The 26,956-nt window shown below is 44.6% G+C and overlaps 1 protein-coding gene across 1 annotated transcript in view; it reads left to right on the plus strand.

The window, feature by feature from the left end:
• LOC146338881 (ATP-binding cassette sub-family C member 12-like) overlaps window positions 1-26,956 on the plus strand; it is a 117,395-nt gene that overhangs the window by 4,165 nt on the left and 86,274 nt on the right. Inside the window, exons 2-8 of the mRNA XM_084812425.1 lie at window positions 4,214-4,383; window positions 7,547-7,702; window positions 13,644-13,791; window positions 15,025-15,258; window positions 16,793-16,966; window positions 19,336-19,483; window positions 19,696-19,844. Of these exons, the coding sequence (XP_084668551.1) occupies window positions 4,214-4,383; window positions 7,547-7,702; window positions 13,644-13,791; window positions 15,025-15,258; window positions 16,793-16,966; window positions 19,336-19,483; window positions 19,696-19,844 (1,179 nt within the window). The remainder of the gene's footprint in view (window positions 1-4,213; window positions 4,384-7,546; window positions 7,703-13,643; window positions 13,792-15,024; window positions 15,259-16,792; window positions 16,967-19,335; window positions 19,484-19,695; window positions 19,845-26,956) is intronic.

Here is a 26,956-nt window from a genome sequence, read left to right on the forward strand (position 1 = left end):
AATTACGGCAAAAAAAAAGGGAACCGCAAATAGTGTAGTGGGCGCTATTTGCATTTTTTTTTCCGCTGTAGAAGCCTACGTAAATATTTATGTAGGCTAAAACGGCGAAAAAAAAAGAACGTAAATAGCGCCCACTATGCTATTTGTGGTTCCCTTTTTTTTCGCCGTAATTGCCTACATAAATATTTATATAGGCTAGAACGGTGAAAAATAGGGAATGCAAATGGTGGCCGCCGTAGCTGCCGCCATTTACGTACGCTGGTTTTTTGTGTTTTTTTAAATTGGCTTGCCGTGATAGGCTATGTAAAGACTTACGTCTTTACATAGCCTATCACAGCAAAGACCAGAATGCAAATGGCGGCCGCGGCAGCCAGTCGAAAGACCAGCCGCCACCGAAGCTGCCACCGTCGAAGCCACCGGTGGAGCCGCCGCCGTCCGGAGCATCCGCCCCAGGTAAGTCTCGTCCTGGGGGGAATCTGTGGAGGGGCGGGGGGGCAGGCTGTTCTGCCACAGATTTTGGGGGGCCAAATGCCAGTGCATTCAGCCTCACTGAAATCTGTGGCGGAATTCTCCGCCATCCCTAGGGAGGGCACTCCATAGCTGGGGTGCCACAGCAGAGAAAGCCCTCTCCCACGCCCCACCATAGTGTATGACTCACATGGCCCCTGGAACTTCTTTCCACTAGAGCAGGGATGGGGAACTTCCACCCCATGGGCCTAATTTGGCTTATGAAGATTCCCCATCCAGCCCATGAAGCCCCCTGGGGGAATCTCTGATGTTGGATTTCCCTTAGTGCTCCGCTCACCCTCCTAATCGGGAGGGGGAATGGTGCCAAGGAAAATTCCCACTGTTATCTTTGATGATAGATCAGAGATAATGCTGGAGGCGGATGCCATGCCAGGGACCCAGCTGGCCCTGGGAGGAACCAATGGGGGTGGCAAGCAGTGCATGAAGGAGGTGCCCTACTCAGCTGGTGCTGGCAGGAGCAGCTGCTACCAGCATCAGCGAAGTCCTCGGCTTTGTGCATCACTCCTTGTCCACATCGGGGAGACCGTCTCCCTCCCCGGGGTGCTGACCAGACCTGCTTCGATTCAGCAAGGGGCAACATCCTCTGTCCTCAGACCATGCATGTGTCAGGAGCACCCTAGCTGCCTCTTGCAGTCCCCTCCAATAGCCAACTCAGGACACAGACGACGAGGATTCTTTCCAAGGCTTTATTCCTTTATTCCTTTATGACTCTTACAGATACTAATCACTAGCGACTAAGCAAGGAACTGCACTGGGGATAGATAGCAGAGTAGCCTAAGCTCCAGGTAAGGCAGTTGGTCTCTGTTTGAAGGAGAACCACTGGAAGACTCTGAACTTATGGGCTATGGAGAGATCCTCCCTCTTTCCCTTGGGTCCTCAGGACGCGACCGTTGTTTTAGCGCCAAATGAGCGGAGCGCCTCCTTTCAGCACCCTCCATCTGTCACTGCTCCCTGTGTCTGTGCCGAGTGTTCAGCAAGCCCCCCTCCAGCGCTCTCTCACTGCCAGGGTCACTATCTCTCCCAGGAATGCTGGCAGGAGGAATCTCTGCCAGCTGCTGTGCTTGTGAGAGACGAGCGAGCTCCTCTCCCACGGATTGCTGTTCTTCCTCAGAATCAGAACTGCTCTGGGGCTCTATGGGCTCAGTTTCCACCCTGACAGCATGCTACAAGTGCCAAGTTGCAATGCTACCAACCCTAATAGTTGCCCCGTCTCGCTCAGCTCCTTTGCACCCATGTGTGTGCTTTGTACATACCATCAGTGATCAGGCCTTGAACAATAACATTGAGTAGACCTTCTTGCCATTTAATCCATGTTTGGTATTTGGAGTGGTATTTATTTGTGGTATTTGTTTATTTGTGGTATTTGGAGTGATATTTCTTTAACAGACGCCGATGGAGAAGGAGGAACATTAGTGTCGGAATGTTCCATATGGGTTCAGACTGACCGTTGAGCCTGGCAGTTGGAGAGAGAGAGAAGTTGTTTGACTTGGAATGACAGGGGCAAAGCTTCCTTTGAGGTGGAAGCAAACTAAGCAAGCAGCACAGTGAAAAGAGGGGGGGAAATCATCTATAGAGAGTGTCAAGAGGCATCTTTAAGAGAGATGGCAGAGAAAGAAAAGAGATAAGTACCGAATGACTGTATCTACAGGCAAAACTACACGTTATGGGGTGGGGTGGGGTGGGGATGACGGGCTTCCCAACCTTGTCATGCTAATGCAGGAGGATGCAGGATTTCCAGGAGGGGGAGCTAACCTTTGCGCTTCCCACCATTTCTTTGTTCTAAGTGCCCCCCACCCCAAGTAATTTTATAATCTCACCACCACCACCAGATAGACTCACTTCTGTTTGGGAGCCCAGCGGCTGCTAATGGTGGTGATGGGAATAACTTCAGGGGAGGGAGGGATTTTCAGGGGAGAATTTATTGGAGTGGGAAGGACTAAGCATCCCTCCCCCTGCACATACTCTCTCTCTCATTCCATATTCCCATTATCTCCACAAATGTGATGCTGTGCCCAGTGCTTGAGTTACAGAGGCAGTCCTCTTACCCAGTGGCAGCTCCAGATTTTGGTGGGCTCTTAGTGCCTTGGAGGCCCTAAGTGGGACTCTTCCCCAGGCGAGTTCCTTCTCCTTGCCACTGCCACTACTACACTACTAGAGTGGTGTCACTGTCATACCGGCCCATTCCCTTGCCATCTCACCCTGGTCCCAATCTGGTGCAAAACTGCCCAGAAGGAGAGGGCAATGCTAGCAGAGCATGTTGCTCCACTCTTGTCACTCTTGGCATGCTTGGAGAGAGACAGCGAACAGGTAGCAAAAACAAGGAGAAAAGCTAGCAGGCTCCGGGGATCAGCATTGGGCCTCAGCATGTGCCCAGTGATGCTGACCTCTGCTGGCAACTGCCTTTACATTTGGTGAAGGCCCTCTTAGCGACTGTCTTTTAAAAGCTCGATTTGGCTAAAATTTGGTAGTGACAGGAGATGGGGCTTGTGAAATTCACTGCCCCCCCCCACCTTTTCCTCCCTCTTTCAAGTGCCATCTGGGACTGTGAATTTGTCATACAATATCTAGTTCTGCCCTCGTGCTATAGATATTATTTATTTATATATTTAAAATATTTCTTGGCCATCTTTCAGGGCAGAAGCCCTCCCAAGGTGCTGTAGAATAATGGAATACATAATAAAAACCGATATAGACTTAAAAAACAATTAAAAATGAAGTAAAAAACCAGCAAAAACACAAGAAAAACAGCAAACGTATCAGGGGAAGGCCAATGTAAAGTGATATGTTTTCAGGGTGTACTTAAAAGCCTGCTATGATGGGGCCTGGCAGACGCCTGATGGAAACTTATTCCAGAAGCGTGGGGCCACTGCAGAAAAGGCCTTCCATGGAGTAAGACATGGGGCCACCCTGTCTGATAGGCATGGGATCCTGCTTTCCCTACTGAAAAGGAAGCCTCTCTTTCTATCACCAAAATTAGAATGGCTTTATACAAATGGGGCCATTGACCTTAATAGGTGTGAATCCCTTTCCTGGTACCCTGGCTGCCAAAGATGTCAGTTGTTCCTGTGAGAGCAAAACCAACTTGATTTAAAAACAACAACAACAACAACAACAATAACAACAACAACTTAAAAGAAAAGTCATTAAGGGTGCAATCCTATGCATGTTTAGACAGAAAAAAGGCCTACAACTCCCAGCATGCCCCAACCAGCCATGATGGCTGGAGCATGGTAGGAGTTGTAGGCATTTTTTTCTGTCGAAACATGCATAGAACTGCACCTTCAACCGTCTCCATTTATTTCCTATGTTGAAGCTCTTCAAACTTTTGATCAAATTCCAGTCAAGCACAGTTGCCTCTGTTTTTCCTGATTAATACACACATACACAAAAGAGGAGTGTGTGTGACATCCACTCGCACACACTCCTTTTATATGCTGTATAAATTGTCTTTTTACTCTTTCATTAGGTCTTGAGCTGCTACTCAGGCCGTTTTACTGTAGATGTTCCATAAGCATATCGATTATAGACTAAGAATTGTAATTAGTGAATTCCTTTGGTTCTTTAGTGATCTGGATAAATTACGTACGTTCTTCCTGTTACCTTTATTTTCTTTATTTCGAATAAAATTTCATGATAAAAAAAGAAAAGTAATTAAAATTAACAGCATCTCTTTTTTACTTCAAAGAGAAACTTGGCCGAGGGCAACGAAGCGTGGTATCTTCAGACCAGCACAATGGTTGTGTCAGAGCATTATCTGCGTCCTCCCGACTACGACCAAGGAGATGGCAAAAAGACTTTCTGCCAGAAATATTCCACGAGCTTAAAAACAATGATTCCTGTCCGTTTGCAGGCAAGGCAAGTAACGTGTATCTGTGAGCAGAATACAGCATATAACAAGACGGTCTCAACAAGGCAATGGGAGGCTGTGGTCTTGCCACTGCTGATTCTGACTTATTTATATAGTACCTTCAAGGTGCGTGGCACTTTTACAGAGTGCGAGAAGATGGGTCCTTGCCCCAAGGGACTTAACAATATACAATTTGACTTAAACCAGGCTGGCCACTTACCCATGGCCAAAAAAGAGGAAGTACATCAGCAAAAGAGAGGATGAAAGATTTGCATAACATTCGCATATGCACATTTAAATGTATAGGTGCAGATATAAGAATGATATAATTTAAATAGAAATACGGTATATCTCACTATAGTGAAGAAGACTGACTTGTGTGTCCGCTCAGTGTGCCTTGTGTGTCCGCTCAGTGAGCTGTTGAAGTGCTGCTAACTTGTTCACGGGCAACTCTTTGACCACAAACCCGACTTGGGCTGGACAGCCCTTTGACACCTTCAAACAGAGGACTGCCCTTTGCCAAGTCTCCAGAACAGAGGGCTGTGCTCTTTAAAGTAGGACACCAGGCCCCTAGCTGGTAAACAGTGGAAGAATATATGCAGCGGAGGCTGGTGGCTCCGATTTTGGTGGGGTTGTACTTGCATTCTGGGTTTCAGTCAGAACCAGCCAGAACTCTAAAGGAGCTATCCAAGGTGCTGAACCCATTTTGGGGATAATGTTCAGCTGCTTGGATAGCTCCTTTAGAGTTCTGGCTGGTTCTGACTGAAACCCAGAATGCAAGTACAGCCCCGCCGAAATCGGAGCCACCAGCCTCCACTGAATATATCTTCATTTTGGATACTTTTACCTAGGCTTCATTTCAGTTGGAGATGGGAACTAAGGAGTTAGTGGTGCACCTAGGCAATTTTAGACCTTTACGCCCCCTCCCTTTAGATGGCCATGTGTATTATTTCAGTTTTGACGCACACAACTAGCATTTCTCTTCTCTCCCTGTCCTCCCACCATCACCCCATGCTTGATAACTACTTCTGCATTCCTGACATGTTAGAGCAACAAACAAACAAACAGTTTGCCAGCTGATTGAAAACAAAATAAAACAAATACCCCGAGCAGTTTCTCATTTTAAACTCATTTAAACCATAGCACCCTCATGGCTCCAGGAATAAAATGGAGTTTGGTCCTGCTGCTAAACCCATTTAGGGTGCAATCTTATGCATGTTTAGACAGGAAAAAAACTTCAACTCCCAGCATGCCCCAGCTAGCCATGCTGACTGGGAAATGCTAGGAGCGGTAGGACTTTTTCTGTCTTAACATGCATAGGATTGCACCCTCAACTGGCAATAAGCACCATGTTGTAGTAGAAAAGGTCAATATATTCTAAAAGTAAAAGTAATGAAATGAACATCTGTAACCATGTCCATGCCTGGCTGGCCACCCCCTGCCAAGAAAATGGTTTTTAAAAATAAGAACAAGGACAGGGCTGTGCCAAAGTTCTCATGGAAAAAGTGAATTTAGAGCAGGGCTTTGAAGGAAAAAAAGAAAGGGAAAGTCAGCATCACATTGGTGTCATGGGAGGCAGGTGCAGGTATGGAGGACAGCATGCAAGGAAGGGCAGAGAGACATATAATGAGAGGAGGCCAACATATTGTGGGTTATATATTGCAGAGATGGCCAGCTTCTGTTTTCTCAAGGGCAAATGTTTTACCACACCTTGATTAAAATGTGAGCGGGCTGCTGATATGATTGTTTTCAAGGCCTGATCTGGTTCCAGGGGCTGCCGGTTGGATGACCCCTTCTCACCTTGATTCCAAATGTTTTCAGGGCAATTTGAAGATGTAATACACACTGAGCGAAACTGATGAAAAGCCATGCTGAATGTGTCACTTGAGTAGCTCCCACGAAACCATCTGCCTGTCTCCCCTGGGATTGTGTATAATAAGGATACATATGACAGAAGTGTACAAAATTGTGCATGGTGTGGAGACACTGGACATTTTTCTCCCTTTCTCATAATACTAGAACCTAATGAAGCTGATTGGTGGGAGATTGCGGACAGAGAAAAGGAAGGGCTTCTTCACACAGCGCAAGTTAAACTATGGAATTTGCTACCACAACATGTAGTGATGGCCACCAATTTGGATGGCTTTAAATGGTTATGGGACAAATTAATGGAGGAGAAGGCTATCAATGGCTACTAGTCCTGATGACTATATGCTACTTCCAGTATCAGAGGCAGCATGCCTGTGGACACCAATTGCTGGGGAATATGAGTGGGTGGATGGTGTTGCACTCAAGTCCTGCTTGTGGGTTTCCTGTGTACAGCTAGTTGGCTGCTGTGTGAACAGAATGCTAGACAAGATGGACCCTTGGTCTGATCTAGCAAGGCTCTTCTTATGTTCTTAAGGCTCACAAAATCCTAGGCAAAGGTCTTGCACATTCCTTTCCCCAGCCCCATGCCATTGGATGCTCATCAGTTCTTCTAGATGCAGATCATTTGGTGTTTTCATTGCTTTTGTGCAGTCCCCACCACCACCACCGCCCATTCTCCAAAATTGAAACAACGCTTCTAAGGCTTAGTTATGGGCACTAAGAGCTTTAAGCTAAAATATGCTGGAATTTTTGGCCCTGCCCCCTTTGCCTTTGGCCACACGCACCACTGGAATGTGGCCCCCAAGAGTTTTTCTGAAATGGAATTTGGCCCTCTGGCTGAAAGAGGTTCAACACCCCTGTTCTAAGGGCTCGTGCAGCCAAACTGGTGTTCTCCAGGGACTACAACTCCCAGGATTCCTGACTCTTGGTCATGCTGGCTGGGGCTGATGGGAGTTGAAGTCCACAGCCTCTGGAGGGCACCGAGTTGTGCAAGGCTGGACTAGCGGGACACCATCGGTCGGTGGTAGAGTACATCCTTTACACACAGAAGATCATAGGTTCCATCACAGGCATCTCCAGTTAGAAAGGATCAAGCTACTGTACAAGGAAAACCTCTGCCTAGTCAGCTGCTGGCAGTTAGAATACTAATTTATTTTATTTGCAATATTTATATACCGCTCCACAGCTAAACGGATTCTGGAGTGCCGAGTAGACAATATTGGGCCAGTTGGAGAAATAATCTGACCTGCTACAAGGCAGGCTTCTACTGCTGTAATGTCTTTTTCATTTCCCCTCCCACAGATCTGCTGTGAATCCAATAGACGATGCTGGGTTACTCTCCTTTGCCACATTTTCTTGGATTTCATTCCTGATGCTCAGTGGATATCGGCGCAACATTGACGTGGCCACCTTGCCTCCGCTCTCTTACCACGATCGTTCGGAGCCAAACGCCAAAAGGTAGTGCTCTTTTGATGCCATCCTTTAAGGAAGAGCTTTTGCTGTGCAGGAACCTAGAGAAAGAGTCATTTGCATTCTCTGGCCTCGAGGATGTCAAGCATAATACGTTGTTCTTAGCAGAAAAATACTACCGCTTGTAGCTTCCTGCCGTCAGACCCCTGCAAGGAATGGGGAAATGAGACAGTAGGCAAAACAAAGTACTATTATTTATACAGAACACATGCTGTAAACAGAACATTATAATCCTGCTTCCATCCAGTTTCATAGTGATTTTGTGGAGAAGGTCCTTATTAGTAGGATCGGCACCAGTGGTCAGCATCCTTGGGCAGGTGCTGGGGCCTGCCCCTGCCCCCATTTAAAAAAAAAACACTCTCAACACTCTGAGCAACACCAAGAAGCACTATAAAGCACCCAACTGTTATGTACAATGATTTCAAATGCATTGTATTATACATTAAGATAAAATCCAATAGTGTGGAATGAAGCACAATAAGCCTATAAATAACAAAAAAAGGGGGGGTGCAATTTAATCTGGACTGGCCTTACAAAATGTGCAGAAGGAAATATATTCTAAGAACACTGAAATGCAGAGCGGATTCACTGCCCAACTGACATTGTAGCTACCAGCCTCCACTGATAAAGAGAAGGCCGTACAAAGGGTGCAGCATAACCAATAAGAACTTTATTAATAAGAGGGTTCTACAGAAGAAGAAAAAGCCATGCAGCATGTTGGTGAAACAGTTGGTGAAACAGGATTTAAAAAAATGAAAGCACAGTGCCTAAGAGCTGACTCCGGCACTGCTTCTCTTGGTCCGCCAATTCTCTTTGAGAAGTGTGTGTGTCTGCGTGTGTGTGTGTGTGTGTGTGTGTTCTGAGCCCAATTTAAAGTGCTGATTTTAACTTTGAAAGCCTTAAATAGTTTGGGTCCAAGTTACTTAGAGGGCTGCTTTCTTCTATACCAGTCTGTCCGCTCTCTGAGGTCATCAGTGAAGGTCCTTCTCATCAACCCAGAAAAAACCCCAAGAGGGGAAGGCACTGAGATATCACAAAACAGAAGGGGAAAGAAGTTTTCAGGTGCCTGAATGAAATATTGTATTCTGCCTAATGCGTTTTGGAAGACATTTCCTTCCTCAGGGCCTACCATTAAAATACCACCATAAAACGATGTTAACCTTTTGTAATACTCCAAAGTGTCATGCCTCTCTCAGAGTCATCCGAGGATGGAGGGGAATGGCAGGCTCCAGACACAGGGGAACGGGCTGGCGCAGAAGAAGCCAAGCTCCCTTACCTCCTGTGGATATTCCTTGCCTGTCTGCAGCCTCCCCAGAGGAGTCAGAGGGCGAAATGCCCCCAACCCCATCAGAGCGAAGGCGGCTGCATGTAAGAGAGGTGAGCCTCTGTCCATTTAAGACAGAGAGGCTTTCAGAAGCAAGAAGTCTGATTACATGCAGCTGCTTGAGGACGCTGCAGTTAAATGCTGGGAGCAGACAGGGGCAAGGCTGGCCTGGCGGAGAACAACATCGTTGTCACATGTCAGGTCTCGTCAGCCTCACCTCGCCTCCGAACCTGGACCCCCGCCTTGCTCATGTCCCCTTGCATGTTGGACTTTGGACTGGGAAACGGACTTCTCTTTGCAACATCTCCTTGGATTTGAATGAACCCGTAATTCTTCCCACTTCAGTCTGCTTTTCCCTTGCTCAGCCTTGGACAGGTTTACAACCCTGTTATAAGCTAGGTAGTTATCACCGCCAGTTGCAGTCAGCTGGCAAGAACTGACACAAAGAAACTAAAAGCATAGAAAAAGTTGCGTTAATTGACATTGTCCACTGCTTCCACATTATGTATCATTTATACAACATATACCATTAAAATAAATTGTTATGTTTAAACTATTGTTTGTTATAAACTCTAATTTTTTGCATCCACCTACTGGTGTGTAAAAATACATCAAAATATTCAGTTAGCAAACTGCTTGTAAAATTATCTGAACTAAAGCTAATACATCCTTGCAAAACATTATTAATGGTTTAAAACACTCCTAAAATCTGTAAACTTCTCTACAAAGTTACAACAAATACTATAGTAAAATACACCCACAATTTGCAACATTAAGACATAACCATAAATTTTTTTTTTTTTTTGCTTTGGATTATGGTAGATAAAAGTTCTAATTCATTATCTTAACCTTGTTGTTGTTTATTCGGTCAGTCACTTCCGACTCTTCGTGACTTCATGGACCAGCCCACGCCAGAGCTTCCTGTCGGCCGTCGCCACCCCCAGATCCCCCAAGGTCGAGTCCGTCACCTCCAGAATATCATCCATCCACCTTGCCCTTGGTCGGCCCCTCTTCCTTTTGCCTTCCACTTTCCCTAGCATCAGCATCTTCTCCAGGGTATCCTGTCTTCTCATGATGTGGCCAAAGTACTTCAGTTTTGCCTTTAATATCATTCCCTCAAGTGAGCAGTCTGGCTTTATTTCCTGGAGTATGGACTGGTTGGATCTTCTTGCAGTCCAAGGCACTCTCAGAATTTTCCTGCAGCACCACAGTTCAAAAGCATCTATCTTCCTTCGCTCAGCCTTCCTTATGGTCCAGCTCTTGCAGCCATAGGTTACTACGGGGAATACCATTGCTTTAACTATGTGGACCTTTGTTGTCAGTGTGATGTCTCTGCTCTTCACTATTTTATCAAGATTTGTCATTGCTGTCCTCCCAAGCAGTAAACGTCTTCTGATTTCCTGGCTGCAGTCAGCGACTGCAGTAATCTTTGTGCCTAGAAAGACAAAGTCTGTCACTGCCTCCATGTTTTCTCCCTCTATTTGCCAGTTATCAATCAAGCTGGTTGCCATAATCTTGGTTTTTTTGAGGTTTAACTGCAACCCAGCTTTTGCACTTTCTTCTTTCACCTTCATCATGAGGTTCCTCAGCTCCTCCTCACTTTCAGCCATCAAAGTGGTATCATCTGCATATCTGAGATTGTTAATGTTTCTTCCAGTGATTTTAACTCCAGCCTTGGCTTCATCAAGCCCAGCATGTTGCATGATGTGTTCTGCATACAGGTTGAATAGGTAGGGTGAGAGCATACAGCCCTGCTGTACTCCTTTCCCAATCTTAAACCAGTCCGTTGTTCCATGGTCTGTTCTTACCGTTGCTACTTGGTCGTTATACAGATTCCTCAGGAGGCAGACAAGATGACTTGGTATCCCCATACCACCAAGAACTTGCCACAATTTGTTATGATCCACACAGGCAAAGGCTTTAGAATAGTCAATAAAACAGAAATAGATGTTTTTCTGAAACTCCCTGACTTTCTCCATTATCCAGCGGATATTGGCAATTTGGTCTCTAGGTCCTCTGCCTTTTCGAAACCCACCTTGTACATCTGGCAATTCTCGTTCCATGAATTGCTGGAGTCTACCTTGCAAGAACTTGAGCATTACCTTAATGGCATGTGAAATAAGTGCCACTGTTCGATAGTTGGAACATTCTTTGGTGCTTCTCTTTTTTGGTATGGGGATATAAGTTGATTTTTTCCGATCTTGGAAATCAATTGGCCGTTCTTGTGTTTTCCAAATTTGCTGGCATATGGCATGCATCACCTTGACAGCATCATCTTGCAAGATTTTAAACAGTTCAGCTGGGATACCGTCATCTCCTGCTGTCTTGTTATTAGCAATGCTTCTTAAGGCCCATTCAACCTCACTCTTCAGGATGTCTGGCTCTAGCTCACTGACCACACTGTCAAATCTATCCCTGATATTATTACCCTTCCTATACAGATCTTCCGTATATTCTTGCCACCTTTTCTTGATCTCTTCTGCTTCTGTTAGGTCCTTGCCATCTTTGTTTTTGATCATACCCATTTTTGCCTGGAATTTACCTCCGATGTTTCTAATTTTCTGGAAGAGGTCTCTTGTCCTTCCTATTCTGTTATCTTCTTCCACTTCCACACATTGCTTGTTTAAAAGTAATTCCTGACCTCTTCTGGCTAACCTCGGGAATTTTGCATTTAATTGGGCATATCTCCCCCTATCACTGTTGCCTTTTGCTTTCCTTCTTTCTTGGGCTGCTTCCAGTGTCTCAGCAGACAGCCATCTTGCCTTCTTGGTTTTCTTTTTCTTTGGGACATTTTTTGTTGCCGCCTCCTGAACAATGTTGTGAACTTCTGTCCATAGTTCTTCCGGGACCCTATCTACTAAATCTAGTCCCTTAAATCTATTCTTCACCTCCACTGCATATTCATGAGGAATATTCGTGAGCTCATATCTAACTGATCTGTGGGTCTTCCCTATTCTCTTTAGTCTGATTCTAAATTGTGCAATAAGAAGTTTGTCATCTGAACTACAATCAGCTCCAGGTTTTGTTTTTACCAACTGCATACATGTCCCCCACCTTTGGCTACAAAGGATGTAGTCAATCTGATTTCGGTGTCGACCGCCTGGTGAAGTCCATGTATAAAGTCGTCTCTTAGGTTGTTGGAAGAGAGTGTTTGTTATGCACAGTGAGTTATCTTGGCAAAATTCTATCAGCCTATGTCCTGCTTCATTTTGTTCTCCCAGACCATGCTTGCCTGTAATTCCAGGTGTCGTTTGACTTCCCACCTTAGCATTCCAGTCTCCTGTAATGAAAATAACATCTTTGTTTGGCGTACTATCCAGTAGGTGCTGCAGATCCTCATAGAACTGATCTACTTCTGGTTCTTCAGCATCTGTGGTTGGGGTATATATTTGGATCACTGTGATGTTAGATGGCTTACCCTGAAATGGAATTGAGATCATTCTGTCATTTTTTGGATTGTATCCAAGCACTGCTTTAGCCACTTTATTATTAATTATGAAGGCTACTCCGTTTCTTCTGTGGTCCTCTTGTCCACAGTAGTAGATCTGGTGGTCATTTGATGTGAAGTGGCCCATTCCAGTCCATTTCAGTTCACTGACACCCAAAATGTCTATATTTAATCTTGACATCTCTCAATAACCACATCCAATTTGCCCTGGCTCATAGATCTTACATTCCAGGTTCCTATGGTGTGTTCATCTTTAGAACATCAGATTCATTGTTCACCACCAGCACCATCGGCTGCTAGCAGTCCTTTCAGCTTTGAGCTAGCTGCGTCATCACATCTGGGGCTAGTTGAACTTATCCTCTGTTCCTCCCCAGTAGCATTTTGACCATCTTCCGACCTGGGAGTCCCATCTTCCAATGATATACCGACATATCTCTGGTTGTACTGATCCATTTAGTTTTCATGGCAAGAATACTGGGGTGGGTTGCCATTTCCTTCCCCAGGGATTGTATTTAGTCTGACCTCTCTGCCATGACCTTCCCGTCTTGGGTGTCCCTTCACGGTTTAGCTCATAACGTCATTGATGTGCTCAAGCTCCATCACCATGACAAGGTAACGATCTCCTTTGCTGAAGTATCTTAACCTACTGATATATTAAAAAACTGCTCATAAAGTTATCCCAGATAAAACTATTATTTCATTGCAAGACATTATCAATAGTTTAAAACACTCCTAAAACCTTCTCATCAACCTACCCAAGGGTGATTAGGCTGGACACTACAAAGGAGAGGGTCTTTTCAATCATGGCCCTGTACCTCTAGAATGAGCTTCCATCAGGGCATCATCAGGCCCCTTCTTTGGAGGCCTTCAGGACTCTGCAAAGAAGATCCACTTGCTTTCACTGGCCTTTGCATGCTCTGCAGGCTCCAGGTTTTATTGGTGTTATCTGTTTTTTTTTAATAGTGTTTTAGTGAATATTTATTTACTGCTTTCTATCTGTCTCTGTATATTTTTGTAACTTAAAAAGAATTGTATGCTGGCTTGAGAGGGTTCTACCCTTAAAGGAGGCCTGAAAACTATTTAGAATGAAATGAATGAATGAATGAATGAATGAATGAATGAATGGAATATGCAATGCAGTGGTTTGCTCTCTGCAGATTTCGACTCCTTTGGGAAGCAGAGCTTGCCAAAGCTGGACCTGAGAAGGCTTCTTTAGGCAGAGTGGCATTTCAATTTCAGAGGACGAGGATCCTGGTGGACACAGTGGCAAACATCGCTTGCATTATTTTTGGAGCTTTAGGACCAGTGAGTAGTGTGGAAACATATTTATAAACATGCTTTAGATGCCTGTTGCAAAGGAGGGTGACTTTGTTCCATTGGTGGAACATATGCACAGAACTAATACAGTCCCTCAGATGACCCATTAAAAGGATTTCAGGTAGCTCAGCCAAGAAAGAGTTCTGTCCGAGATCATAAGAACAGCCAGGCTGGATCAGACCAAGGGTCCATCTAGTCCAGCATTCTGTTCACACAGTGGCCAACCAGCTGTTGACCAGGAACCCACAAGCAGGGCATGAGTGCAACAGCACCCTCCCACCCATGTTCCCCAGCAACTGCTGTACATAGGCTCACTGCCTCTGGTAATGGAGGTAGCACATAGCTGTCAGAGAACTTTGAGAGCTCCTGCTAGCCAGAAAAGATAATACTGGACTAGATGGACCAATTGTCAAATCAGCTGAAGGCAGCTTTTATGTTCACTTGTAAGTTTTAGTTCAAATTCAGAAGAGAGAAAGACCAAGTGCAGTAGAGGAAGGGCCATAGTTCAGTGATGGAGCTCATGTTTTGTACACAGAAGGTCCCAGGTTCAGTCAAAGGTTAATAATTCCCACCAGAAATCCCAGGGAACTGCTAGTGGTCAGAGTAAACCAGAGGTTCTCGAAGTGTGGTCTGCAGACCACTGGTGGTCTGTGAGCTCCATTCAAGTGGTCTGTGGAAAGGTTATGGCATAGTTGAGAATTGTAATTGTACTTGGCCTTACACTTTTTTCTGACCGCGGAGACAGAGGCCATGTTGACGGGGCTGGATTATTGAACAGGCTAACAAGTCCCTAAATTAGGGCCCTACGATTTTCATAATACAGTGCTAGTTTTAACGATGATGCCAGCACCATATTACAAATTAAGGAAATGCTCCTAAAATATGAGTTCTGTATATGCGTCAATTTGCAAAACAAACAAATGACACGTTAATCAAGTGATCTGCCAAGGCCCCCAGCCATCAGTCCACAGAGGGGGGGGGGATGTTTGAGAATCGCTGGAGTAGACTATACTCCAATAGTCTGGTTCAGGAGAGGCTGGCAAAGTGGTTAAAGCTTTCTTCAGTGGCTGGAAAGCAATGCCAGTTTTTCAAACAGAATTAAAAATGTGATGAAAATGTGGTCCATACTGAATTACATTGCAAGTTCCAGAGATGTATACACTGAACGGCGTACACTTTTCTCCTCCCCCCAATAATTCAGATTTATTTATTTTTTTGCAGACAGTAATCATCCATAACATCCTTCGGTACAGTGAAAGCGGCTCCACGGACCTAGTCACAGGGATCGGCCTCTGCATTGCACTCTTCCTCACAGAATTTTCCAAAGTTGTGTTCTGGGCCTTGGCGTGGGCTGTCAACTACCGCACCGCTATCAGATTAAAAGTTGCTGTATCGACTGTCGCTTTTGAGAAACTGCTGGCGTTTAAGACTTTGACGCACATCTCTTTTGGTGAAGTAAGACGTCAGAATCATAGCCTCTAATTCGATTGCCTGCCTGGAGATACTTAATTTGCAATGCTTCTTTAGTTAAGTGCTTTAAAGCGGGGGGGGGGGGCATTCTGAAATTCCAATCAATGGAAAAGGCCATCCATCGCTGCTACTCATGGTGGCTATATGCTACCTCCAGGATCAGATGCAGCATGCCTCTGAATACCAATTGCTGGGGAACATGAGCAGGAGAATGCTATTGTACTCATGTCCTACTTGTGGGCTTCTCAAAGGCAGCTGGTTGGCAACTGTGGGAAACAGAATGCTGGACTAGATAGACTTTGGTCTGATCCAGCATGGTTCTCCTTACGTTCTTATGATGTTGTCTTCAGACACTGAGCCAAGTAGGGGAAGGTATCTGTTGTATAGGTAGACAGGAGTTGCTCAAGTTCTTAAGTGGGTCTAGCTGACTGATCACCAGTTAGCTGTGTAAATGGATTCACAGTCCTTGCTGCCCTTAGAGCTCTCGGTATCCCATCCTCGTTGCCCCCAAAATGTTGCAGCAGGACCAGAACACAACTGTCGTTTAATTCAAGCACACACATAAGTGACAACTTGGCAGAAGCTCCACCCACTGTTGCTACACCCAGCTCTACAGGAGCTGCCAAGGTTCAAAACAGTAACTAAGCTACAGTACCCCCGCTAGGATACATAACATTATCAGTCAGGCAGAACAACCCATTTAATCAATCCTGTCTACAAGGCTGTGGCATTTACATTCACATTCTTTCTCTTTTTCTCTCTCTCAGACACACACACACAGCCGCATGGGATATCACCACAGGAAATGAGATACCTGTGTGCATGGTAGACAGATAGATATGAGGTAGATATGAGGTCACCTGGCGCCCACACTGTTATCTTCTTGGCGTGTCTCTTCTCCTAGGTGTTTTAGATTTTTATTACTGGATTCATTGTGCAGCATCCAGCACCAGCAGTCCGCCAGTGCTCACTAGGCTGCACTAGCAGGAATGATCACTAGTGCAATGGGAAGCTAGGGCTTCCTAGATCCTCCCCAGAAGTAGCATTTCTGGAACTGGACAGGTCAGCAAAGCTCCCTTCCATGGCTGACTGGGGATGATGGGACTTGTAATCTGGAGGGCACCAGATTGGAGAAGGCTGATGCAGAAGCTGAGATGGAGTAGGGGATACTTCGGAACCAGGAACTATGGGATGTAGGCCTTCTAGAGCACCAACATTGTGCTTTTGACCATGATTGCCTCTACCCTACAGATATTTGGCGAGGATCTTATTACATTTCATCTGTTTATTTGTGGCATCCTGGTGTTATAAATGAGCAGGATGTGTGTGTGTGTGTGTGTGTGTATGCATATATATATATATATATATATATATATATATATATATATATCTGTCTGTCTGTCTGTCTGTCTAATCACCTGATTCTGTTGTTACAAATTTGTTGATGTTGGCTTGAAAACCTTTCAGTGCTTCTGCTCAGTTGGTCATATAGTCACTCCTGCTCTTTTACATCTTTCAGGTGATCAATTTGTTAGCCAATGATGGCTATCGAATGTTCGAAGCGGCCTTATTTTGTCCCCTACCAGTTGCTGTCCCTCTGTTGATGACTGTGTGCACAATCTATTCTTGTCTCATCCTTGGTCCCACTGCGCTCATAGGAACATTTGTTTATATTATATTCATACCCTTACAGGTAACATACTATGGTTATTTAGAAAATGAACACATTTACACTGGCAAGTGTTTTAAAGGGGTGTGTGTGTTTGTTTTTATAGGGATTTAAAGGAGTTAAATGATGACCTGCAACAAAATGTTACAGTGTGGAGAGTGCTTCTGTTCAGGATTCCAGATACGCTATTCTATTCCCTTCCCATCCCCAGTTTTCTGTCCCCCCCCCACAGTTCTCACTGGGCTGTTTGGGGGTTCTCCCCCACCCCAAGCCTGTTGAAATGTCCCTCTTGCATGTAGGTGGATATATGAGCAATGGCACTCGCAACCTGAACATGGGAAATAACTGGAATAATGATTATAATAGTTCAATAATAGTAATTCTATACAGTGGCAGGAATATACACCACTCCTTAAAGAATGTCATTAGCCAAAAAAAAAGAAAAAAAGAAAAAAAGGACAGGTCCCTGTTCAAAGAGGCATAGAGTCTATATTTCAAGGAGAAACCCCAGAGGGTGAGAGGGGAGGGGAGGGGAGGGGAGGGGAGGGGAGGGGAGGAAAGAATTCTCATGAGGAACAAAAGTGAGATGTCTTTACACATATTCAAGCTTCATATCAGTTTGGGGATAATGATCAGTGGATTAAAGTTTTTTTTTCAGATTTGAAAAAGGTATGGACAGTGGTTCCATATGACAGATGATATGGTTTTAGCAAAACGTGCATAAAATTATTTCCAACCATTGGGTAAACAATGAAAAATGGAGAGCTTAATAAGTATTGGTTGTCAAAGTACATGGTCATAGCATAAGCTAGCAAGAATTCCTCCAGAAAAGTAATGTGTTTGTAGTTCAACAAACCTTGTGATTCCTCCATTTTTCTGGAGGAGTTCGTGCATCGCCGTTTACTTTGTATTTTCTTCTGTCTGCAGGTGTGTGGGCAAGGCCTGGGTCATTTATGATTTTGTACTGCACCTCATGATTTTAGGTGCAATACTAATAAGATGTTCTACTGAACACATGTACGTCAGGGAGGAACATCTTGGTCTCCTTCACTCATGTGCATTCAGTGAATAATGAATACCTAGGAACACAGGAACCTGCCTTAAACTGTTTCAGACTATTTGTCTGGCCATCTAGCTCAGAATGACTAGCAGAGACACTCTAGGATTTTAGACAGGAGTTTCCCCAGCCTATCAAGACTAAATGCTCCACCCAGGACCAAAGGCAGCATACCTCTCTCAGTGGCCGAGGGATAACAGGAGGAGAGGACCATTGCTCTTGTATCTTGCTCGTGGTTGCCCTCTGTGGGAAACTGGAGGCTGGACTAGAGAAGCCATGGACTAGAAGAGGGTTTCCCAACCTTTCAGGGTCAGTGGGCACACTTAGCATGTTGAGTGTTATGGGCACTGTCACAAAATGGCTGCCATGGGGGGATGGCCAGTCCCAAGACATTCATTTCCCAGAAGGTAAAGTGGTGAGGCCAAAAAAAGAAAGTAGTAATTTGCCTCAAAACCTAAGTACAAGGCAGAAGTGGGGGCTGCGGTCCAAAACACAAAACCACCATTTTGAATGTGCAGGTTTCTGCCCCAACACTCATTTCAAAGAAGGCCAGCTGTCGAGGCTCAGAGACATTCTTGGAAATAAAGATGGTCCTGGAGACTTTGCAGCATGCCAGCCTCCCAGCCTCCCATTAAAGAAGTTTAATTAAAAAAATCTTTAAAATAAAAGAAAAATCAGGAAAGATAGGGGCTCTGGTGAGCACCAAGAGAGATGTCCGTGGCCACACTGATTCCCATAGGCACCACACTGGAGACTCTGACACTAGAGGGTCTTCTCTGTGATACCCCTACCCTTTGGAATTCCCTCCATAATGATATACGGCCAGCTCCCTCTGTGGTGATTTGAAGAGGGCTTAACAACAACAATAACAACAACAACAACATTTTTCTGGCTTTTAATGGAAGAGGTTTGATTGTATTTGCTGCTGCTACACATTTGCAATGTATTATATTGCATTGCATTTTATTATATATTTCATTGTTATTTTAACTGGCTTATTATAATTTCCAAAAAAAGAGAGAAAGAGTTAAGATGCTTTTATAATTTACTGATATTGAATTGTGTTGTTTTACATTGTAAACCACCTTGGAAAGACAACAGTCTTCAAAGCTGTCTAATAAATAAAGAAATAAATATGGTCTGATGCAGCAAGGGTTTTCTTATGTTACCTGGAGATTCCAGGAATGGAACCTGGAACCTTTTGCATGCAATGCATGTGCTCTGTCACAGAGCTACAACTCTTCCCTGTCCCTAATGAACACAGAGCAAGGGTATATATATTTTTTGTCTCTGTATTAACTGTTTGCTTTCATGGCATTTTGTCTATTCACCATAGATGCTCACAGCCAAGCTAACATCTGTGTTCCGTAGAGCTGCCATTGTGGTGACCGATAAACGCGTGCGAATGATGAATGAGATCTTGATGTGCATTAAGCTGATCAAAATGTACGCTTGGGAGAAATCTTTTGCAAAAGCTGTCAGAGGTATGGCAGGGTGGGGTGGGGAGGGGAGGAGAGTGTTCTTTTACATTTCAATGCAAGGCCTTAACTGGATCGTTCCCTACGATATCTGTGATTCACCGATAATTCGAGATGCTAGGGTATAATTTGCAAAATTACATACCATTGTCTAGAAGGATGTATGATTTATCACTTTGCTCACATAGTAATAGGAGGATGTCTTTTCCCCTTTACAGGCATCAGGAAAGCAGAACGAAAAATCCTGGAAAAAGCAGGATATGTACAAAGTGTGAACACTGCACTTACACCAGTCGTATCCACCCTGGCGATTGTCATGACATTTTCCTTCCACACCCTTTTAAAGCATGAACTAACAGCCTCTGTTGTAAGATGCAGCCTTAAACTGCAAAAAATTATGTTTCTTGTTTGACCCTGTTGTCTTTATAGTACTTTATAGAACCCTGCATTACATGCTTCATTAATCCAGCTGTGTATTTAACAACTCATCTGGTCTCCATAGGCAACTAGGAATTCCATGTAGGTGAGTGCATGGAATTCTATGCAGGCATGTGAGCGGGCTGGTAGAGAAGAGAGAGCTCTCCATCCCTCCTCCACCAGTTCAATGTGTTTCTGTGCAGGCTAGCTCCCTCTGTTCTGCCTCCATCCCTCCTGTACTAGCTGAAAAAAGGTATTTAAAAAAAAATTGGACAAATACTTTCTTTTATTTATTTAAAACATGTCATATCCCTACCGCTGCAGCAAGCATGAAAACACAGGCCACTTGCCCCCTGGTAGGCAAGTAAGTCATTTTACAGGTTAGTAATTTTGTGGGCTTATTTACAAGCATGCAGTATTCGTGTTTGTTTTTTTTTTTTTTTTTTTAAAGCATGCTTAAGCTGCCACTTCTACCTTGAAGGATCCAGAACATGCTTCTAACCCATTTTATGAGTTTGCACCCCATTTCCCCACTTAACTTCCCCTGAGGGCACTATTTGCCCCTTCTAAAAGTGTGAATCATGTAATGTGTAATTTGGCCACAACTCCTCTGGGATTTTTTTTAAAAATTGAAGTCAGTTTCAAAATAAATAATTGCTTTCCTACTGGTGCCATACCCATGTAGCCAGTCACCAAAGGAGTGCAGAGTTAAAGTGCTGTTAAGAGCAAATGCTTTCATTTGATTTCTAAAAAGAATGTACTATCCCTACCTCCAGTTTTAAACAAAACTTCCAGGGCAGATTACAACATAATTAAAACAGAAAATACGACACTTCTAAAACAATAGATTAAGGGTGCAATTCTATGCGTGTTTAGGCAGAAAAAAATCTTACAGCTCCCGACATTCCCCAGCCAGCGTGGCTGCCTGGGGAATACTGAGAGTTGTAGAACTTTTCTCTGTCCAAACATGCATAGCATCGAACCCTAAAAGAATGAAAACAAAACAGCAGAGCAGAGTAAAAAGGAGGGAGAGAGCTGTCACATTAAGCAGATCTAAAACAGATTAAAAGGCTTAGGCAAATCAAAGCAGGGAGGGTGGTTGCTCCAATTTCAGTGGGGCAGAGATTTCATTCTGGGTTTTAGTTAGAACCAGCCAGAAGTCTAAGGGAGCTATCCAAGGTGCTGAACCCTATTCCCAACTGGGCCCAGCACCTTGGATAGCTCCTTTAGACATTTGGCTGGTTGTAACTAAAATCCAGAATGGAAACTCCACCCCACTGAAATTGGAGCCACCAGCCTCCCCTGAATCAAAGGTCTCTGCCTGAAGATGGAAAGACATAATGTTGGTCCCAGGCAAGCCTCTCTGGGTCTATGACCAGGGTGCCACCACTGAGAAGGCTCTTTCCTTGGTAGCCACCACCCATCTGAAGCAGTGCCAATGGTGCTGTAACATCCCCGCTAATGGAGACCTGTGATTGGAGATTTTCTCTAACCTAAAAGAACCGTACAACATCGTCTTCACAAAAGCCTCCACCAACAGCTAAGGAAGTGAACTGTCAATCAGGGAGTCCAATGTTTGAATCTTGCCTCTGCCTGAGGACCAAACTAGATGCTACATAAAGATGCATGTAACATTACTGCTTACACACATTAAAAACCCATGGGGGGGACCACCTGGGGTGTGCACATGATCTGGAGCAGGAAAGTGGGGAGCATGGGTAAGATTATACACCCCGTTCCCCTGCTACTTCTGATCTTAATCACCGCTCTTCTGGGTTAAATAAAGGTTGTTTGGATGATGATTGGGCCAGGGTCCTTCCACACAGTGAAGAACTCTACATGTGGTATTTGTGTAGAGTCCCTTCTGTTGTGTTTAGAATGTATACAGCTAGGGATGTACAGATTTTACAAAATTCGCAAATGCATACTTGTGAAAATGTGCGACCCCCGCCCCCTGCAAATGCACAAATCCCCCCCCCCAAATGTGTATTTCATGCTTTAGCCTACAGGGGAAATGTGCATTTTCGGCTGGTGTTTTTAAAATTTTTATGTATTTGTCCATGACTAAATTTGCATAAAATTCCAGAAGGTTAAAAAACTTTCTGCAAGTACGTGGAATTCATGCAACTATGATAAAAGCCAGTCCGCTGCAGAATCTGTGGGTCAGGTTCATGGAAATCCAAGCTCGTTTGATTCCACTGTGGATTTCTCTACATGCAGCAAGGTTGGGCAACTTGCAGCCCTCCAGATGTTTTGGGCTACAATACACACCAGCCCTAGCCAGCATAGCCAATGGTAGGGAACAATGGGAGTTGTAGGCCAAAACATCTGGATGTCACAAATGGCTCATCCCTGGTCTAGATGGTGTGGGTGGTGCCACTAGATGTGTAAGTGGTGGTGGTGGGTAGCTCACGAAGCCCCACAACCTGTCTCATGTATTCTTTCGATGTGTGGTGGGGGTCATGTGAGCCCCCCTTTTAGCCCATTAAATGTTTTTATTGCAATCCCATGGTCCCTGGGAAGATATCCCGGGGGCTATAGGATAGATCAGGTCTCCCCCATCTGCGGGGGGACAGAGAAGTCCTGTCCTTTTTACAGGAGCTTGAGCTTGTATATGGAATAATGGTCTGAAGCTGAAACTCCCCAAAGTCCAGTTCAGCCAAGAAGCAGGCAAGTAGCAAGGTCAAGTCAGTCCAAGGTCAAAGCCAGCAAGTTCTCATAGCATAGTGACAGACAAGGATTTGACAGACAAGCAATATGAGTGGTCAAAGGCAGTCCAAGGTTACTTTGAGGAGTCCAAGAATCAGCAGCACGAGAGGTCAGTTCAAGGAACAGCGAGGTCAAAGTTGCACATTTTCAAGGTACTAGGAGCTAAGGTGTTGTTCCAGGAAGCAGCAGGTCTCAACTGAGAGCTTATAAATGGATGTTTCCAGAGCCCCATCCAAAACTCAGCTGCAGCACCTCAGAGGATCTTTGTGACAAGTATACCTGTGAGCAGGCCTTTACTCTTGAGGAGCCCTTTTAAGCAATTGGGCACTCCTTCACCTGGCCACTGTCGTAGCCTGGATCTTAAGGCATTGGCTTTCTTGTGGTCTAGATGGTGTCTCAGCATCCTCCTGAGCCTCAGAAGCTGAGCTCTCTATTTCTCAAGGAGGCAGATTTGAAGATATCATCCCTGAGGGCCCAGGGCAATCTTGGGTAGTGCTGGATTCTTCTGAGGTGATCTGTTTCCTGGGGATATCTGGTTCTGAAGGTTCAAGCTCTTCCTCTGACTTCCCCCAGGGAAGTCATGATAAGTCCACTTTTGGAAGGTGAGATCCATCCCCAGATGCCTCCTCTTAGTCCCTGCGGAAACCTCCAAGACCCTTGCCTCTCTGATGCTGGAACCCCAATTATCAGTAGAGACAAAAAGGGAGCAGATTAGGAGGCATGCCATGTAATCCCATGGAGGCTAGATCCCAAGCTGCTTTGCTCCCCCTGGAACAGGGCTGATACAGGCCCAGCAGCTACGGCAACTTCGAACTTGTGCAGTGGTGGTGGGAAAAAGTCTTCTCACCTTCCTCCTTATGAGGCTTGAAGTGCAAGAGTGGATTGCTCTGTGTGTCATTAAAGCAATTAAAAACAATGACTCCATAAATTATTAAATGCAATTTTGCATTTAGTGCAAAAACGAGCTCCAGTGTGGCTTGTTTCCAGGAAATCTTCCCAGTGGATTGTGTTCTTGGTTATGATTCTCTAGAAATGCACCCGCCCATTCCAAAGTTGTCCTGCGGTGCCCCTATTGTCCAAGATGAGGTGGCTGTATACCAGGGAGAGGGTCTTCTTGGTGATGGCACTCCAGTTGTGGAATGCTCTCCCCAGGGAATTCCACTTGGGGCCTGGCAAAGGCCATTTTAATTTCCCAAGCTTTATAGATACCATTTTAATCCTGCCAAGCTGTTTTTATGCAGTTTTGTTCTGGTTTTCTGACTTTTAGTTTATGATGCATTTACATTTGAATTGTTTTAGTGTTTTGTAAACTACCCTGGGCGTATGACTGAAGGGTGATATAAAAAGCATGATAATAGACATGCACACAAATAAATATTAAAAGATTTGAGGCTTCTATAAACCAGTCCTTTTCTGAATTCCTGACTAGATGCTTAAAATCTAAACCATTGCTGAATATTATTTGGGGGTGTGGAATGGACATAAAATCTATCTCAATTCTAAGTTAGATTTATCCTGGATCGCTTCTAAAAGTTAAGTATATGGAACAAATAGGATCTTTCAGTTCTTGTTATTTTTCATGTCACTTGATCCACAGCGAATGGCTGTTAGCTGGGAGAGGGTGGGCAGACTTTCCATTTTTGTAATACAAAGAAGAGTAAAGGTCGATAATTACAAATCAGTACATCTGAAGGGGCCAAACAAATGCTACATTCTTTCCCCAAAGGGCAGAATTGTGTTTTACTTAGAAGTAAAAAAAAGATTTTATTCCTTTTGTCAGCACAGATGCACTGAGAATAAACATGATTGATTTCTTTCATGGAGAAGCACCAATTACTGAAGAAAGAGTAGGCAATCTTGTACCATTAAGAAAGCAATCCTATGCTCTTGATGGAGGGCTCCAACACTGGAATTCTCTATTCCTTCCTATGCCCTGTTGGCTCTATGTGGTGCTGCCCTCAAGGCTACTCCGCCGTAGTGTAGTGGCGATTTCAAAGTGCAGGGTCCCTCCATGACAGTCACAGCCATGCCCCCTTCTAAGATTATACAACTTTGTAAGATTATACAATATAATCTTTGTGAGATTGTATAATCTTTGTAAGATTATACAAATGAGCTTTCAGTCATTTTGGAATTCTGTTGAGTGATGAATGCAGGATGGGGGCATGTCTTTTTGAGATTCAGCAAGAAGAAGGCCATAATAGCTTCCAGAAGTTCCAACTGATCACCCACAGTGTCAGATACACATTTTGCTATATTCTCCTTAGAGCAGCAGTCTGGACTGTTGATCACTGTTTTGGTTTCTTTCAACATTCTGTAGCCTCTACAACCGCTGACTTCATAGGGTTTTTTTTCCCATGAGTCCAGAATCCATAGTTCAGTCATCTCTTACAGTGTTTTAGTTGGATCAGAGGACCTTAAGATAGCCATAAGTCATGACTAACTTTTCCCATTGATTTCAGTGAGTCTACTCTAAGCAAGACTAAGTCTGGATCCAACCCTTTATGTGGCCTTCTGAGCAATGTCTCAACCTTGGGGAAATCGCAGTCCACAAAAGCACTCCTCTGGACCCACATTCTCTTGTTCAAGAAATAACAGCTACTGCCACTGCTAATGATGATATCCTCAAAGCCACACAGCAAGGGCCAGCTCAAGGCCATGATGGGTCCCCGAGTAGCTGTCCCTAGTGAGCCTCCTACTCTGCCCCCGATACTGAACTCACACACAACATACACACAAACATACAGAGAGAGAGAGAGAGAGAGAGAGAGAGAGAGAGAGTCAACAATGTACAATAATAATGCAAAAACATTTTTAACTACATACTTCAGTGGAAATCATCGTCCATGCTTTCCTGGAAGTAAAAGACTTACATCTCTTCCATGGTAGAAAACTCAAATGCAAACACAAGCTTCTCCTTTTACAAAATACAGTGCACAGACACAGAAAACATAAACGCACATTGATGCACCCTCTCATACACACAAACACACACATTCAATATAGTGACATAAACTGACTCACTGCCTCTTTCAGATGCATCAGCCAAACAGGCTGTTTTGTTACTATAAAGAAATCAAAGAGGCCTGTCAGGAATCCATGAGTGTTTATACCCCATTAACTTCTAGGGGCCTGCACCTGCCCTTTTTTTTTTATGTAACCTCCTCAAGACCATGTACAGCGCAGTGGCACAACACAGACTCCACTTTCCCTCCCACTAAGCACACAGGGAAAAGCAGAAGGAAAGTCACAGAAAGGCTGCAGGAGCTTTCCTAGACCCACCCTCCTCCTCCTCTTCTTCCTCCTCCACTTCCTCTCTTCCCCCCTCCCCCTTTCTTCCTCCTCCTGGCTGGAGCTTTTGTTTTCCTTCCCAGCTCTCTATTTCCACACCGGGGGTGGCGGGGGAGAGAAAGGCAGGATCAAGATGAGGGGAAGGAAGGGAATGGAGGAAGGGGAGTGTACAAAGTCAGGCACGCTCTCCATGCAGACAGCCAAGACGGAGGGAAACATACCACGCAAGCCCCCAGCTCCCTTTCTCCTTCCCACAGTGACAACAGTTCCTTCACCTAGTAGCCAACCTGGCACCCATGGCCGCAGGGAGCTGCTCCGGCTGCCATCACCAGCAGCGCCCGCTCACAACAGCATCTCAGGCTCTTCCAGCCGCCTGCCCCACAGCAGTAGGCTGGGAGTGGGAGGAACCCGGCTGAAACCTGGCTCCAAAAAAAGTCCCAGGTTTTTGTCCCGGTGAGACCCCCCAGCACTGCACCCCTGCTACTCCGTAAGGAGGCACTGCAGAATGCAGAAGCTCAGCTGTTGTCGGGAGCTGCCCCTTTTCAGCAGGGACTGGGGAAGTTGTAGCTATCAAGCTTCTATTGGAGAAAGTTTAGCATCAAAATTCATGCTGCAACCTGACAATTCTAGGATATATTTCATTAATTTATTTACAGAATTTATATACTGCTCTCCATCCAATAAGATTCCTGAGTGGTGAACAATAAAAAGAAAGGAAGAATCAAAATACATAATTAAACACCTTAAAGCCAAAATTATGCTAATAGAACCATGGCCGGTCAGTCAGGGAAGGCTTGTTGAAATAAAAATATCTTCAGCAGGCACTGAAAACAAGACAAATGTGCAGCCACTCTGCGCAAGGGATCGTGGCCCTGTGCTGCTATAAATTCAGAAGGAATATTCCATATATGTAAGATTTCCCCCTTCCTTTTAAAAAACAAAACCCAGATTGGGTTCTGTCCAGGTGGATTTGGAAGCAAGTATCACAGTTACAGAAAAGGGGTCAGAAAGTTCACAGGCAGGTGGGAAGCTATGGGTAGCTTTGGCAACAGATTTGCATTC

This window comes from Heloderma suspectum, chromosome 8, assembly GCF_057233095.1.
Source record: "Heloderma suspectum isolate Gila_16-S chromosome 8, 16-S_ref, whole genome shotgun sequence".
Lineage (NCBI taxonomy): Eukaryota > Metazoa > Chordata > Lepidosauria > Squamata > Helodermatidae > Heloderma > Heloderma suspectum.